Consider the following 17,049-nt stretch of genomic DNA (forward strand, 5'->3'; position numbering starts at 1 on the left):
GTTGATGAATCACTGAGGATGTTACTCTTGAACTGCAGAAGAATTTACCAATTCTATTCATGACTGGCTTCTGAGTTCCAGCTGAGGTGCAGAAGGTTTCCTGTCACTGTCAGAGTCAGGTTTGTTACCACCACGGCTCAAACTGTTCAGACAACCTTCAGGTTTGATAGATTTATCTCCACAGTTGGATTCGTACCGTTTCACTTAGACAGTTTTGGTTCATCTCCAGGACTGCACTTGTTCAGATTTCCCCTTGCTGTGTTCTTAATGTGGTGTGTAGTCTTTGAGTTTCTTTGCTTTTCTGCTGCGGTTTTTAACATTTCCATAACTATACATGTGTGACCTCTGTATCTGAACATTTCATAGTACTTAACAAAATTACACTTATCTGGGTCCAGAATGCGAAGTTGTTCTACATCTCTGACCTGACATCTCAGATTTCTTTGTCTTTTGTCATCTTGGTTACTATCAGCCTCGTCTTTCACCTTATTTTCACGTTTTGCCTTCCATAAAGGAATCCACATGTACCTGGACCCCAACAGGTGATGAAGATGCTGCAGTCATAATGTTTTTACTTGGAAAAGACGTCTTCACTGGAACAGCAGGTATTGGTAAATATTGAGTAAAATAAAAATCACAGAATCACAGTTCAGAATGATCACATATAATTCATCACATTAATCCTGACACACTGCTCTCTCTTCCACCAGCCACCTTTATATGTTAAAAGTATGATGGAGGTGATGGAGGCAGGGGTAAGGTGATAGAGCTCACAGTCAGGGTGTGTTTTCCTCCTCTCAGACTGTGCGCGCAGGTGACGATGAGTAACGGCGGCTACATGGGGACGCTTTATCAGAGTGACCCGCTGTGGTGGGTAGCTTGGTGTTTCCGATGTGACTTCGCTGTGATAGGCAGATGTCTGAACACACTTTTCCTTTACTAAACATTTCTTTTTACTGAAAAACCCGAGAAGGCAGAGAGGAGAACACTCAGGGCCAACCACGCGCCTGAGAGGACGGTGACAATGTTAATCAAATTAGCAGGTCTATTATAAAAGAAGTCCCATTTCAACTTCAGCTGATATCTATGCAATACAATACATTGGACATAGTGTTGACTCTTATTCAAATTCTAATACATTTATGCCATTTTAAAGATTTTAAACAAGGGCTTATTTACACATGTATTTATGTATTTATGCATTCATTTATAGATACACATACACGACCTGTTCAAGGTGTACCACCACCCCGTCACCTCTCCTGCAGCAATTGGATAAGAGAATTAAAAAAAGAGAGAGATGGGTGGACATACTAAACGTGCAGGACTCCACATCTTTAGCGGGACCTTGAACGCAGCACGCATAGGTTGAGAAACCCCGTGAAGAAAGGACGCACCCATTCACAGCGCTTTGACTTCCTGCATCTGTGGCTACAGCTGATGCTTTCTAAGGGGCGGCACATGCACTTCACTAACTGTAGCCTAATGGGCTGTCGTGCATTTTAACCGAAGTTAGTTCCTTTTAGTTTTCTTTTCTAACCCGGCTGTAACTTTGGTGTGGACCCAGCACAATGGTAGGATTCATTTATGGTTCTGTACCCACGATACCGTCCAGTACGGGCAACTTTTCTGTGAACTGGAATGAATTTCGGAGACATCATTTTTTCTTATTGGCAACTTTTAGGGCGCCTTTGCTTTCAGGTGCTCTTTAACAGGGTCAGCACGGCTGAGTGGAAGACAGGTCTGTCACTTTGACCTTAGAGGCTAAGCGTTCATGTCAGTTACAGACTCTTCTTCACTACGTTTCTATTTCCGTAAACAAAACAGAGCCATTCCAAGATCGAGGGCACGGATTTGTTAGACAGTAAAAGCGGGGAAACACGTCCAAATGTTGTGTTACTTTGTGACTAAAGATGCGAAAGATATTTGTAGCACGAACTTCGGAAGTGATAACTCTGTAAACAGCGTTTGAAGAGCTGCAGGTCAGACAAGTTCTTGCCAGCCTTTGTGTGTTTACAGTATTTGTGAAATGCAGCTGCCAGTACTCAGTGTTTCAGACCGACGTCAGGAGTGTAGGCTACTTACGTGTGTTAAGAATCGGAAAATCAAGGAATTGGTAAGTTACCCAGCAAACGGTAACCTTCACGGAACGTTCCCTGAAGGCTATAGAACCCTCGGACATTCAGGGAACGGTTCCTTGTGTTATGGGTTACAGTGTCTGTATCTCTGTGATGATAGCGTCCTTGTTTGTTATTGGGCCACTGCTGACATTGGCAGGTGCTGATGGTTTTTTATTTTTTATTTTTAGCTAATTTTCTTTTAGGTGACATTTTTATGAAAAAACAAACAAATACATGTTACAAAAACATTTTGGCAGGACAAACAAAAACACAACCAGCTGATCCAGCAGAGTTGGCTGGAGCATAAACCGTAAATAAATAACTACACATAACACATGTTTGAGGAATCTGTGTGTTTGGAAGAAAAAATAGCCAATGTCTGCAATATCCTTTTTTTTAAAAAAACATATAATCAAATATTGGTATTGCTATCAATCTTAAAGACACTTTATTGATTGGCCTGTAATTTTACCTGCTGATGTAATGATATTTTTTTATATTTGAGTTAGTTGAACAGTTAGTTGAAAATAAAAAAAATTGTGATAGGTCATGAACTGGTTCGTAGTAATCTGGGTAAAATAATGGCCTTTCTGTGCTGTAGTTTGGTGTGTATGAGTGGAGACCACAGCTAGATCTGGGCAGGCCACTGTTTAGAACGAGGAGTTAAATTCAGCTTCAGAGGCCTTGATTTTGATAGATATGGACTAAAGAAAACAAGCAATTTGACAGATTTTGACTTGGATTTCCTTTTTACACACACAAAAATCAATCATCAGACTTTATTGATAATGAAAAGGGCAATTAGTCTGAAATGTTAAAGTGCTCTGAACACAGGTTTAAAAGAAAGGAGCCAATAAAACAGTTCTTACATTTACACAAAGGTTCTGTTTTAACACTGGGCTGAAAGCATGAAAGAGACCTCTGCTGTTTGTACTCGAGCAATTTTGTAACTAAATTGTCATCAGTTTTAAATGATAAGAAGTGAACCTGTGTGAGTCCATTTGATTTAACAAAAATCGCGTCACAGTGGCTAGGTGGTTAACACATGTTCCAAACATGAAGGGTGATGACGGGGTTCAAGAAATTCCAATATCTGGGACAGCTGTGTCAGGAAGGGCATCAGGTGTGAAAATCTGTGTCATGTGCAAATCACAAAGGTGACCCCCTGTGAATAAGGAAGGAGTAGAAAGAAGCTTACCATGTGATGTTAAAGTGCTGTCAACAGTGTAGTTTCTGTCTTTTGTTCCACAGAGGTGACTGCTGTCCTGTAAATATGGATCAGATAAAAGAAGCCAGGGTGCCGTGCTCCAGCCTCCTCACCTACCACAGAGAGCTGCTCGTGACCAGGCTGAGGAGCATTCAGTGCATCCTGGACAACCTGTTCACCTGTGGCTTCTTCTGTCAGGAGGATGTTGAGATTGTTCAGCAAACTGCCACCAAGGCTGATCAGGTAGAAAAAAGAACATCCGAGACAAAAACCGTGCTTAAAAATCTCTGAATTTAAAAACCACTCCTGCTTCCACCGAGGAGGTGATGTTTGTGATAGCGTCTGCATGAGTGCGTGTCATCATTCTGTGTGTAAACATGACAGTTTGGATTGCATGTTGGTAAAACCGTGTGGAGGGTGAGGTCATACTAACGATCTATGACACGTTAGCTATCGTCCATCAAGGTCTTCAAGGTCAACTTAGTAATTTATTGGTGGACAGCTATCATTCCTACAGGTGTTGTGTGTTTTGTGAATATATAGAAAGTACTGTATAAAATATCATGTGACATTTGACCTCTGAACTCTCCTTCGAGGTCAGTAGATTGCATACATACTACACAATTTAAAAAATGTAAATCTAAGTTTGAATTTCTTTCATGATTTTTTTTTTTTAGGTGCGCAAAATCCTGGAGCTAGTCCAGTGCAAAGGGGAGGAGGCCTGTGAATATTTAATCTTCATAATTTATAAAGTATGTGATGCATACATAGACCTGCAGCCATGGCTGAAAGAAATCAACTACAACCCAAGTGAAGATGTAACAGTGATGAAGGTGGTTAACACTGATCCAAGTAGGTGTCATTATCTTTGACCTCTTTCATACTTTACAGCTCTCACATCTGTATCACTAGAAGTCAGTCTGCTGTTTACCAGTTGAGCAGTTATGGTAGAATATAAAAATCTATTACAAGAATAACAGCATCGTTTCTTTGTGAATACACAGAAAGTGTAGTAATATTTCAAACTGAAATAGTAGAAATCAGCAGGACTGGAGTTTTTTTGAGCGACTGAAGTTATATGTAGAGTATGTGGGTGTTTTAAATAACAACAGTAACTATCAGGCTGATGTAGCAGGATTAAAGGAGTCCCTGAGTGTTCTTGACTTAAAAAAAACGTTTTATTTGTTATTTTTTACTTGAACTTGTAGAATTTTTGTTTGTGAGAGCATGAAACATGCACGACCTTACCACCTGCTAAAGTCTCAGAATATCTCAAAAGGACTTGAAAAGCAAAATATGTTCAGTATGCACAGGTCTTAAATGTTAATAGTGATGCCACAATTTCAGTGCACATTTCTGCCCACACAGATTTGGATGATGTAACATGTATTGTAAAAGTAAATGATTTAGCTGGACATGAGACAAACGTTGTAAAACGGCTCTGTCAGCCCTTACAGTTTATTTGTGTGTGGATAAAACAGGGTAACAGATACAGTAAGATAAGCTAGAATAACTAACGCAGTGGTTAAAGCCAATATCTAAGAAACAACTAATAACAGAAGGCAACCTGCACTCTGTCACAAAACAATATTTGATACAAAATATCCAGACAGCTGGCCATTTTTTAGGTAGGCACACTATTTTTTTAAAATTTCTTTTCACATTATTAAACACATTTGGACACATTTGTAACATTTTACCTTATTATTCATTTGAACTGATATCAATTATGTTTAACTTTTGTTTGTATATTTTCAGGCATTTGGTCTAAATTTTGTGTAAGTTTAACTAAATGTAATTAAGCCACACAAAAGCTTCCCTACCTGGAACCAGTCGACTTCACCCTGCAATTCTCCCTTAAATAAAGTCATGTGATGACCAATAAAACACGGTGCACTGAAATCATAAAGAAAGCACTTTTTTTGTCTTTAGAAGCCCAGAAGAAATCCCCCCCGTCTGTAGCTACAGATAATGCAACACACACACACACACACACACACACACACACACACACACACACACACACACACACACACAGACACACTCCTGACAAGGCTCCACAGCAGTGCTGTAAGATGAATGGACAATTTACACTGAATGTTCTACTTTTGGAGCTTTCTCACACCCGGGCCAGTTACTCAACTCTCGTGTTTACTTTTTTAATCTGATACATTTTTCTTGCTATTTTTGGTCATTTATGAAACAGCTGAGGAGTGGTGGGCACTCAGGTTGTAAACACTCCACTCCCTCAGTTCTCACTGCTTCACCTTTTTGTAGTTCTTACAAAGAACAAAACCTCCTTATAAAACAGACACAGAGCCAATCACCTTTTACGTTTCAAGAAAGCAAAATGCCATGCTTATGCATTCTCTACCCCTGTAAAAACTCACATTTAGCACTGATGATAGGATTTATCTTATATATAGTAATTCATGGCAACCATCCCAACGAAAGTTCAAATTTAAAATGATACAAAAACAATAAATCTTCCAGCCATCCAGGGGCAGCAGCCTAAGCAGTCTCAGAGCTCCGTGGTGAAAGTGGTGGAAAATTGAATTGCTATGTTAGTACACATACACTGACAACAAACAAATAGATAATTCCAACTTTTTGTCTTTCTAGAGGTGTTTTGTCTTCTACAGTTAGATTAGAAGATGATAGTATTGCTGTGCTGTGCTATTATTGTGGTAGTGTTGTGAGTTACAGTGCATTTGGAAAGTATTCGCAGTGCTTCACTGTGCAATCATGTCTCAGAGGCCTGAAGATAATTCATTCATTGGACTTCATGGCTTGCTCTGACATGCAGACAGCTGTGTACCGAACCATGTCCAATCAGCTGAGTTTACCGCAGTGGAAACAGGATGCACCTGAGTGTCATGGAAAAGGTTGCACATGTCAAGTTTTGTTTTTTATTTTTAATACATTTGCACCAGTTCTGAGTTTTTTCAGTCATTAGGGACTACTGTGTTGAGAAATTTGAGGTGAACTTGAATGGAATTATTTTGTTATCAGGCTGTAACATGGCAGCATGTGGAACCAGTGAAGTGTTGTGAATCCTGCACAGATGCACTGATCTAGATCGGTTTAAGAATGAGTTTGGCTGCGATCAAAGCTTTGACATATTTTAAATGTGCACTAAGTCAGCAGATACTGTGAGAAGCTGAGACATGACATGAGCCGGGACACCAGCTTCATCATGTCCTATGGCCAGCAAGAGGAGACGCGGCTGGAGGACCTCTACACTGACACTGTGATGGAACTGTTAAATGACTGCAACGAAAGCCTGGGCTTCTTAGAGAGTGTGGACCAGCTCCTGGGAGATCACGCAGTTTTCAACCCCCAAGGTGAAATCATCTACATAATGGGGGATGCTGGTGTGGGAAAATCCATCCTTCTGCAGAAGCTCCAGAACCTCTGGTCCACAAAAGAGTTGCAGACGGATGCCATCTTCTTCTTTAAGTTTCGCTGTAGGATGTTCAGCACCTTCAAGGACGCAGAACAGATCTCTCTCAGAGACCTTTTGTTCAAACACAACTGCTACCCAGATCACGATCCAGACAATGAAGTGTTTGATTACATCCTGCGCTTCCCTGAGAAAGTCGTTTTTACCTTTGACGGCTACGATGAGATTCAGGAGGACGTGGACCTGATGAACCTGCCTGAGGTGGTTTCACCGGAGGATAAGGCCAACCCGCTGCAGCTGCTTATCAGCTTGCTCTGTGGGAAATTACTCAAGGGCTCTCAAAAAGTGCTGACGGCCCGGACAGGGATTGAGATCCAAAGCAAGGTGATCAGAAAGAAGGTGGCTCTGCGTGGGTTCTCCCCAGATCACCTGAAGACTTACACTGACTTGCACTTTAAGGAGCAGGAGCACAGAGAGCTGGTATCCATTCAGCTGGATGCCAGCCCCCACCTCTGGGGACTGTGCTCCACCCCGCTGTTCTGCTGGATTGTATTTAAGAGCTTTGGACACCTGCACACAATGCACGACAGCTTTCATCTGCCCGAAACCTGCATCACGCTCACCGATATCTTCCTCCTGCTGTCCGAAGTGTTCCTCAGTCGCTCCGCTACACCTGCTCCGTCTTTGCTGAAGAAAAGCACCCGCTGCACCTCGGAGATGTTCAAAGCAGGGCTCAGGCCTCTTGTTGCGTTTGCCAAGTTGGCGCTGCAGGGTATGGAGAGGTAGCTTCATTTCCAGCCAAGAGGAGATCAGTGAGTGCGCGGTGTGACAGAGGAAGATCTGACTCTCGGCTTTCTCAGACCTCTTAGTGAGGAGGATACCAGCGGGAGCTCCGCTACCTTTGAGTTCCTCCACATGACCCTTCAGTCTTTCCTGGCAGCTTTTGCTCTGGTGTTGGACGAGCAGGCTGCTGCCAGCTCCATCCTCAAGTTCTTCACAGAGTGCAGCAGGAGAAGGAAGGTGTCTTGTCTGCCTCTTGATTCCTGCATAAGTAGCTCTTCAAAGCCCAGCGAAAAGAAGCCGTTTGCAAGCAACGAACACCTGCAGTTCACTAATCTGTTCCTGTGCGGCCTGCTGTCCAAGAGTCAAAGAAGCTTGATGGGACATCTGGTGTCTCCGTCTTACTGAAGAAGAAAGCGAGCCCTGCTGAAGTCGTACCTTTCCACTAGTGTCAAGTTCCACCTGCGTGGCTTACCCCACTACGACGGCCAAGAAGGCAAGAAAGTTCATGTCTTGCCCAACTTCCTGTGGATGCTGAGGTGCATATTCGAGACGGGAAGCAAAGACATTGCTGAGATGACGGCGAAAGGCATCACGGCCGGCTTCATCAAGCTGGGCTACTGTAACGTGTACTCGGGTGACTGCACCGCCCTGAACTTTGTGCTGCAGCACCGTCAGAAACTCCTGGGGCTCGACATGGATAACAACAACATCAGCGACTATGGGGTGAAGCAGCTCAAGCCTTCCTTTTGCAAGATGACAGTAGTGAGGTGAGTGCGGCCGTGCTTTCAAACACGTGTTTCGTTTAACTCTGAACCATAATAAATAATAAAACTGTTCCCCTGCAGACTGTGTGTGAATCACCTGTCCGACCGCAGCATTGAGATTCTTGCAGAGGAGCTGTGCAAACACAAAGTTGTGGAGGTTTTGGGGTGAGTAAACGTTGTAAACCCAGTAATTCTCGTTACTCCTCGATATATTTAGACTATATCGAGGGTTTTGGACGTGATTACGTCAACATTTGAGACGGACTGATCTGATATTTGGATCAGATTGGGATCGGTGACACCTGGCCTCAGTAGCACCCAGGGGCTCAGACTGTTCAGTTCAGTTTTACATTGTGTGCTCACTTCTTCACACTTCAGCAGCCGTGCACTGTTTGCTAATGATGTGAAAGTACTAACATAGCATGGAGGAATCTGAAAGTAAAGGCTCAGCACTTTAAAGGTATTTCAACAGTGAATAGCTTGGTACTTGGATAGCACTGTACTGCTCTTACTCAGCATTCAAACTCTCTCTGATCCAGTTAACCGGTTGGATGAGGTAGTTGTATAAAGTGTGGAATAAGGAATATTTTACTGCTACTTATGCTTATTATCATTATCATTGCATTAATTAACTTTGCATTAAGTCATGATCATTGCATTAAACCATATAATAATCACTCCATTGAAGCAGTTATTGAAGCTGCTGACATTACATTAAAGTCTGTATTACAGGTGTTATCATAATCACATAATAATCTCTCATTGCAGGCGCAACTGTAATCATGTTATACACATTGCATTCTGTGCTTATTAATGAGTTGTGGCTCAGTCAATTAATTAAAAGGATATAAGCTCCGTTGGGCGTGAATGTCCCGGCGAAACATGGAGTAAGTGACTTGGAGCTATGGAAGGTTCAATGCATACACGCCTACAAAACACATATAATACATATAATCAAGAAGCAGGCTTGAGTGAAGGCCTGAATGTATTCAGCTTCTTGTTGCATTTGAGTTTGCCTAGTAACAGGTGACAGAGGATGGGCCAAAGAGGAGGACAAGTCCCTGGAGATCTTCAGGGCCTGAGATCATCACCATATTTGGAAAAGGATGCCAGAAAGGGGAACTTCAGTGTTTGCATTTATCTCTTAAAATTGCTCATTGTCTGTAAAATATGCAAATTACGTTCTTGTAAAACGCGAGAAGGGGCGTTAACCAACCCTGACGTTATAAAAGCAATCTGAAGTGTATTTTTGGGCGGAGTTCTACAACTGATGTTTGGCAGTTCGTACCTCCCCGCATGTGTATTCAATAAACTCTTCCGTTTGATTGCATCCTCCTGGGCCTTTGGTATTTCGTTTTGGATCTCAGTATTTCGAATCGGGACAAAAGTTATAAACTGATTTGTGTGTCATTGAGCGAAGTAAGTGCTTGATGCCCAACAACCCACACAGACACACTGCTCCTGAGCTAATTCTGCTGTATGAGCATGCAGTGTCCCTTGGTTTCACAGTCAGATACACTCTGTGCTCGACACGTCTTGTTTCACAATGCTCAGCGCGTCAGAAATGTTACTAAACAATGGGTTGGCTCACTGTTCCTACAACAGTCTGTGTAGGTATTGCTGTCGTGACAGGATTTGTTCAGGGATACATTTTAGCCTTTTAGGATCCACTTCCATGTTCCGCGTTGAACAGGCCACAGTGAATATATAATATATAACATGTGATGAGCAGAAGATCCAGGTGGATGCCGGGATGGTGGAAGGGTTGTAGACGTGATGCAGGGCAGCAGCAGCACTGCTGACGTTTCTGAGGCAGAGATAGAAATCTGCTCAGCTCAGGCTGGTGTGTTTGGTGTCAGACGTCAGAGCAGAGCGAGGATGTTGGTGTTTACACTGCAGCGCAGCTTCAGTTGCCTGCCTGAAGCAGCTTGCTATGTTATTCCATTTTCTCTAAAACCTGTCTGAATCTTATGCTCTTTATGAATTTATAATTATCTTATTAAAAACGCAAACACTGACTGTGATTTTTGTATTTGTGTCCTCAGGCTTTACAACAATAACATCACAGATGCTGGAGCCAGGCTTGTTGCTCAGATCATTGAAGAATGTCCCAAACTGCGAGTTCTCAAGTAAGTTAAAAATACCTCCGTTGGGGGAAAAAAACAACATACCTTACTAACTTTGAATACGTTGACATTACTTTGTAGGATTGGTAAAAACAAGATCACCAGTGTTGGTGGGAGGCATCTGGCCAACGCCATAAAGAAGAGCTCGTCAATATTTGACGTGGGGTAAGAATTCAGTGTTCATCCAGGAAATTCAGCAAACTGGTGAGGTGTAAGAAACAAAGTAAAAAGGCAGCTTTAATGGTGACAGAGGAAGTTTCCAGCATTTATTCTGAGCATTTAGGCACAACAGAAATATACCCTGATGACTGAAACCAGATGTGACGAAGAGAGAAATCCCACCGAGATGCATTTTTAGCTGTGTTGTTTAGCCCAGCTGAAAACATTTGAGGAAGGACATGATAACCATGTGCCTGATCAGGCTTTCTGTGCATTTTTGCAGGATGTGGGGGAACAGTATTGGCGATGAGGGAGCAGAAGCATTTGGAGAAGCTTTGAGGAACCACCCGAGCCTTACCAACCTCAGGTAGGAAGTTGCAAAAACGGCACAAAAATAAAAATGCCCATCCAGACTTCTTGACTAAAATCTTTCCTCTTTTTCTGTCTTCTAGTCTGTCGGCCAATTGCATTACATCCAGAGGTGGGCGGGGCCTGGCTGAAGCACTGAAAGAGAACACGGCACTCAGGATATTTTGGTATGTGCAGTCCGTGCCCCTGTGTCGACATCAGTAAGGTAGAAGGAGAGCTGGGATGTGCCTCCTCCACCTGTATTTAGTTATAAATTTAGTTGCATTCTGAAAGAACTCGCAGCCCAACACTTAAACACATGGTCGACCTTATGGATGTGGAGCTACACCACAGTCAATGCTGCCTCTTCAGAGTGATTATAGTCTCACGGCTGTTTGTGCTTTTTAGGTTGGTGGAGAATGAAATGACTGATGATGCGGCTCCACACCTGGCTGACATGATTCAGGCAAACACTGGTCTGACCCACCTGTGGTAAGGACAACACAGCATCACTCTGCACCCTGTTTACACAGCATGGATTGGAACCATTGACTGTAGAAAACATGGACGACGCGACAGCTCCCCAAAAATGAAGCCAAAACGTCTCTATCGCCCCCTGGTGTCTGGCTGCAGTATAGGTCATAAACCCCGCCTCCTCCATGTTAGCGGATGGGACTGGGGTCAGACTAAAATAAATTTATTGTCCTCAGATAATTTTTTTTCCAAAGATTCTTTCTTTTCTTATCAATAGTTCTCATCATGCTGATTGATGTCCAGGGGGTCTCCTTTCCCATAAGTTTGATTCTAATTCCTACCGCGGTGATGTTAAATTGTGCTGAAACGTCATCATAGCAGCTTTGACTGGCAGCTGCAGTCACGGAGAAACTTGCGTATCTCTGTTCGGGAATAGCAGATAGAGCGTAGGCTCTGAGAGGAGGGCCAGCGTTTACGCTACGAAAACACGACCGAGTGTTTTACCCTGACAGCCTGAGGTGTTCTTCAGTAAACTGGACTACCCGACAGAAGGACCCGAGGCCCGGCTGCACTTTTTTGGTAAGTTAATCGTGTTTGTAAGCTAATCCGTAACTACCGTCCTTAGCTATGTCCTGAGACCTAGCTAGCTAAAATGAGCACTCGGCTGTCGGGGTTCGTTTAGCTAATCTGTGCAGGTGAATGAATTTACTAAAGAAATCAAGAGAAACGCCCCGGGCTACTCAGTCACTAATTACTGTTACTGTACTTTTATTACAAGTATTATACTGTAAAAACAACAGGCTGCACCCTGCTGCAGCTCCTGTGCAGAGCTGATTATTAAATATGTGCAAACAACAGCATGTTTTCAGGCTCTTGCCACATCTGTAAAGACAGTAACATATTTTTAAAAGCTTGTACTCAGTAACTCCTCATTAATCAGGAACTATGGATTAAAGTACTGTAGTGTACTGTAATACTGAAAAATGTAAGAGAAGAACTTCAGATCCTGAGTGTGTGAGGACAGAAGAATCAGCTTCATTTCAATTTTGAGGGAGAAAATTTATATCTGAGTTTGATGGTTCTGTTGTCTTTGTGATTACAGGAGCTGCCCTCAGATTCAGACCTCAGCACCACCCAGTGACAGCAGACAGATCATCCAACATGTTCACATGTTAACTGCAAAATGAACTGATGAAAACAGTACAAAGGTTAAAGTACCACACGTGCTGTAGTGAAAGCTGCAGCTTTATTGATAAAGTTAAAGACAAAAACAAAAGGATTAATCACCCCTGTAACTGTGTCACTATATATCAGCATTAACAGGACCTCAGTTTGGTGTTTCACAAAGCTGCTGATCTCAGACCTGCACAGCTTCCGTTTTAAACACTTGATGTACTCACCTGCATGAAGAGCATATGAGATTTTCTCTAACACAATTAAATAAAACCTGATGAAGGTCAAACGTCATCACTTGTATGTTGAACTACAAACTTGTCATCTGAAATTCTTTCACAGTTTTTTGCAGATTGTGTGTTATTTACCATAAAGTGATTCAGAGTTGTTCATATCAGAGTAACCAGAGAGGATCATATATTTTAAATATATAACTTTCTACAGGACTGAATATAATATCTTTATGTAAAAGTCCGGAGTCTCTGGAGAGTATCCGAGTATTTATAACATTACACAAACCAAAGGTCTCCATCACAGTGTTCATGAAATGCTGGGTTTATCCATCTCCTGGATCGGGCCTACAGAGGAGTGATGAAGATTTCCCTGTGAGGGAACTGCTGGTGAAGATCATAAGTCCTGCTTGATCTATGCGATGAGCTTCAGTCTTCGTGGTGTTTCTTAAATGAAGCCTCTCTCAGTGGGTCAACAGAACTTCTGGCACAGGACAGCTGTGATGAAGAAAAGGAAGAAGTTTCTCCAAACCTCTGGACCCAGGAAACCCAGCTTGGTCCTGATGGTCTCCCTCACTAGTTTCTCTCCAGGGTGAATGTAGCTGTTGATATAATATGGACTCTATTATTAAATGAAAAGAACAAATCACACTACTGAAACGTTCTGCTGATGTTTTTAAAGTTTCCATGTTACCAGGCTGTAGAGGGCTCTGAAGATTTAAACAGTTTTAGATCCATTACACTCACAGTCTTATGTTAAAATCTCAAAGGACAGCATTATATTTTTGATATTAACAGTAACTCTGGGCTTCTGTAGAGTGTGCAGATGATCTCATCGCTGTCTAAAAATGGATAAAAAAAAAAAACATAAGTGCTGAATCCTTCAATAACACAGACTATTAGAGTAGCAGGTGTGTAGCATCGCTAACTAGCTAGCAACAAGCCTCCAACACAGTGCGTATGCTAGCGGCTAATCTAACTAACGAATTAACAACAGAGTGATTTTAGAACTACAAGATGATAAGCTGTGTGTCTTTTTTATAACAGTGACGTGGTTGTATTTACCTTAATTAAACAAGTCGTCAGTCGTGGTAAACCAGCAAAAGAACTCGAGCAGCCGGGCTACGTAAAAAGTGTAGGGGGGCGTGTTTGCGGTCACGTCCAGCGGTGTGTGGGCGGAGCGTTACACAGTCGCTCCACCTCAAGTCACTACTGCGCAGACTCTGGCTCCAAATTTGCAAGATGGCAGCCTCCACAAGCGGGGTATTTTGGCTTCATTTTTGCACAATGGAAGGAGGCGGAGTCGCGTCGTCCATCTTTTCTACAGTCAATGATTGGAACTCTTACACAGCTCAGTGTCCTTTGTCAGTCACTGCTTGTTTGTCTGCAGGTTAATCAGCAACCAGTTCACTGTGGAAGGGATCAGGCAGCTCGCTGAGGCCCTCACTCACAACAAAGGACTCAAAGAGATATGGTGAGCATCAGTTCAAATTGACAATTTGGCATCTAGGTGTTTTGTTCTCCCCCCTAAGGTTATGTCAGACCAAGCAGAGGGTGGGTGTCCACGTTGTGAGAATGATTATTTGAAGTTCAACTTATTCTGGACACAAACTTAAGCTAGTTAGGGACGGATTGGTAACTGTAAGGCTGTTAAATGCAAGTGGAATAAGCTAGTACAATCCCTTACAGCAGTGGTTCTCAAACTGTGGTATGTGTACCACTGGTGGTACATGGGCTCCCTCTAGTGGTAGACAGGAAGTCTCCAAAAAATTTTTTTAAGATTAAATAATATAGCATGTTCTGACTGAGAGATTTCTGAAACATTCAAACGTACAGCTCTGCTATCACTTCCAACATAAATGAAGACAGGAAACTAAACAGCAGTGACGTTTGTAGGGTTACTGAAGTTGGGCTAGCTGGTATATAATGATGTGCTACGTGATCGCTAGCGACACAGCTATGTTAGCATAACATAAACAGTGAAGCTGGAGGATGAACACTTAGCGTGAGGGTTCCCGATGGTTAGGGACAAATGCAATCGCATGGCAGGATGCTGTAAACGGACCAAACTTTAGTCAGGAGAACAACTGAGATAATCCATCCACAATACGAGGTTAGTCATTAATATACTGCTGCATGGGCTGGGCTGTAGTTACAGTGTAAGGGTTTAAAAACTGAGCTTTAAAATGATTAGCGGTAATAAAAACAGAGAGAGGCCGACAGTGATCACTGACTGTTTTTAGGGGCTTGTTCAGATTAAATAGAACAAGATACAACGAAACATGTTAAAAACACAACAGCCTTAATAAACTCAGAGTAGTTTGTACTGAAGCAGGATTCATACGTCATCACTTAAAGATTGGATATCCCACCTGCTGTGAATGTTTTAATGCAGTACAGTTGTTATTATTATCATTATGTCACATCCTGTTTATAACAGTTAAAATAAATACCATTCTTATAAGACATAAAATTGTCTTGTGTAAACTGTATGTGGTGTTAAATAGGCCTACACTACTGTACTTTAATGTCGGTCATAAGGGTGGTACTTCAAGAGCCATATATTATATGAGGTGGTACTCACTGTGAAAAGTTTGAGAACCACTGATCTACTGATCAACAGGCGCCACTGTTGTAACGTAGACCCTACAGTAATGGACTAGCACGTAAATAAGCTCAAAGGGTGTAGCTCTGCTGATGGCTCTCATGTCTCTCTGTTGAAACAGACAGTGAGCTAATAAAATAGAGGAATTAAGCTTTCCCAAGTCATTTCAGTAAAAAACAGGAAATTTCTGCTTTCTTTATTACTGGGAAGGAAGAAAAAATCATCATTCAGATGTTCAACTGAAACAGAAAATATCAGATTCATCGGTAAAGGGTCTATTGAGATATTACAGATGATGAATGAAAGGAAAAAACAACATAACCTAAAGCAGGGGTCCCCAATCCCAGTCCGCGAGGGCCGGTGTCCTGCAGGTTTTAGATCTCACCCTGGGTCAACACACCTGAATCGCATGATTAGTTCATTATCAGGCCTCTGGAGAACTGCAAGAATGTTGAGAAGGTAATTTATCCATTTAAATCAGCTGTGATGGATCAAGGACACATCTGAAACCTGCAGGGACACCGGCGGACTGGGATTGGGGACCCCTGACCTAAAGTGTCGGGCCAGTACGTGCCACCAGAAGTAACGCTGGTGGTGGAGGATGTGTTGATCTCTTCGATCTGGAGCTGAACTGGATTCACACTGGACCCAGACTAGCAGGGAGATGCCCTCTACAGCACTAGGTCCAGCTTTTCCCTGTCACCCGTCTTTGAAAGCATCCACAGAGTGAATTGCAGGTTACGTTGGGCAGCCGGTAATGTTGTCCCTGTGAATGCATGACTGGAATCTGATTGTATTTCTACAGCGTGAAAGGAAACCGGCTCTCTGAAGAGGAAGAGCAGCAGTTTGTGTCAGAGAAGCGGCTGCGGTTCCACTGACTGGGCACCTCACATGACGCATGCACAGAGCTGTGTGAAGGAGGAAGTGTGTGCACTCGGTCCGTGTGCGCGATGCTGGTGTCAGCAAACGGATTTGGTGCAGTTTCACCCGATGCTGTGGGGATAAAGTCGCACCACCTCCATAGTCTGTTTTTATTTATTTATTATTCTTAATGGAAGAAAAAACAGAATGTTTGTTTTTTTAAATCCCTGAACGACATCACTGCGTTTCATTTTGGGGACACTACCCTAAAATTTCAACAAGTGTTTCACAGTTTTCCACAAAAATTAGGAAGTGGGAACTTAAACAAGAAGTATACACTATGCTGACTTCCTCACATGCACACCTTGTTTTCTGTGTGCATTTCTGTGTACTGTAAATGCTTTTTCTTATTTATTATCTGACTGTTATACAAGATGCTGTTTTCCACATACTTAATGGTGGTTCAAAGGTCTGGAACTCTTTAGAGTTTCCTGTTTCTGTGTAGATGTGACCTAAAATGTTAAAAGTGTTACAACAATAAATAAATACACTATATCTGTGAGTGGCAAATGTGTGAACCTTTCATCCAGTTCCTCTGTGTCGAGCACGGGCTTTCCTCGCTGCTTTCTTCAGACATTTCTGTTGGAATAAAGTGAAGACTTTGATTTGGCTGTTTCAGACGTGACCAACACTTCATTATATCACTACCAGCGTGTTTTACACATGGGATCAGGTCCTTGTGTTGGAATGTTTGTGTGTGTTTGTTTAGGAAGAAAACGAAGCAAAATGCTTTATT

At 42.4% G+C, this 17,049-nt stretch overlaps 1 protein-coding gene across 1 annotated transcript; it reads left to right on the forward strand.

The window, feature by feature from the left end:
- Window positions 1-1,382: 1,382 nt before the first annotated feature.
- nod1 (nucleotide-binding oligomerization domain containing 1) lies at window positions 1,383-16,823 on the forward strand. Its single transcript, XM_031739476.2, is given in 12 exon segments — window positions 1,383-1,574; window positions 3,372-3,570; window positions 4,005-4,179; window positions 6,468-8,280; window positions 8,359-8,442; window positions 10,323-10,406; window positions 10,485-10,568; window positions 10,846-10,929; window positions 11,015-11,098; window positions 11,319-11,402; window positions 14,178-14,261; window positions 16,198-16,823. Coding segments are annotated over 11 exon segments (2,826 nt in total). The 5' UTR covers window positions 1,383-1,574; window positions 3,372-3,393; the 3' UTR covers window positions 16,271-16,823.
- Window positions 16,824-17,049: the final 226 nt, after the last annotated feature.

This window comes from Oreochromis aureus, linkage group 11 (genome assembly GCF_013358895.1).
Source record: "Oreochromis aureus strain Israel breed Guangdong linkage group 11, ZZ_aureus, whole genome shotgun sequence".
Taxonomy (NCBI): Eukaryota; Metazoa; Chordata; class Actinopteri; order Cichliformes; family Cichlidae; genus Oreochromis; species Oreochromis aureus.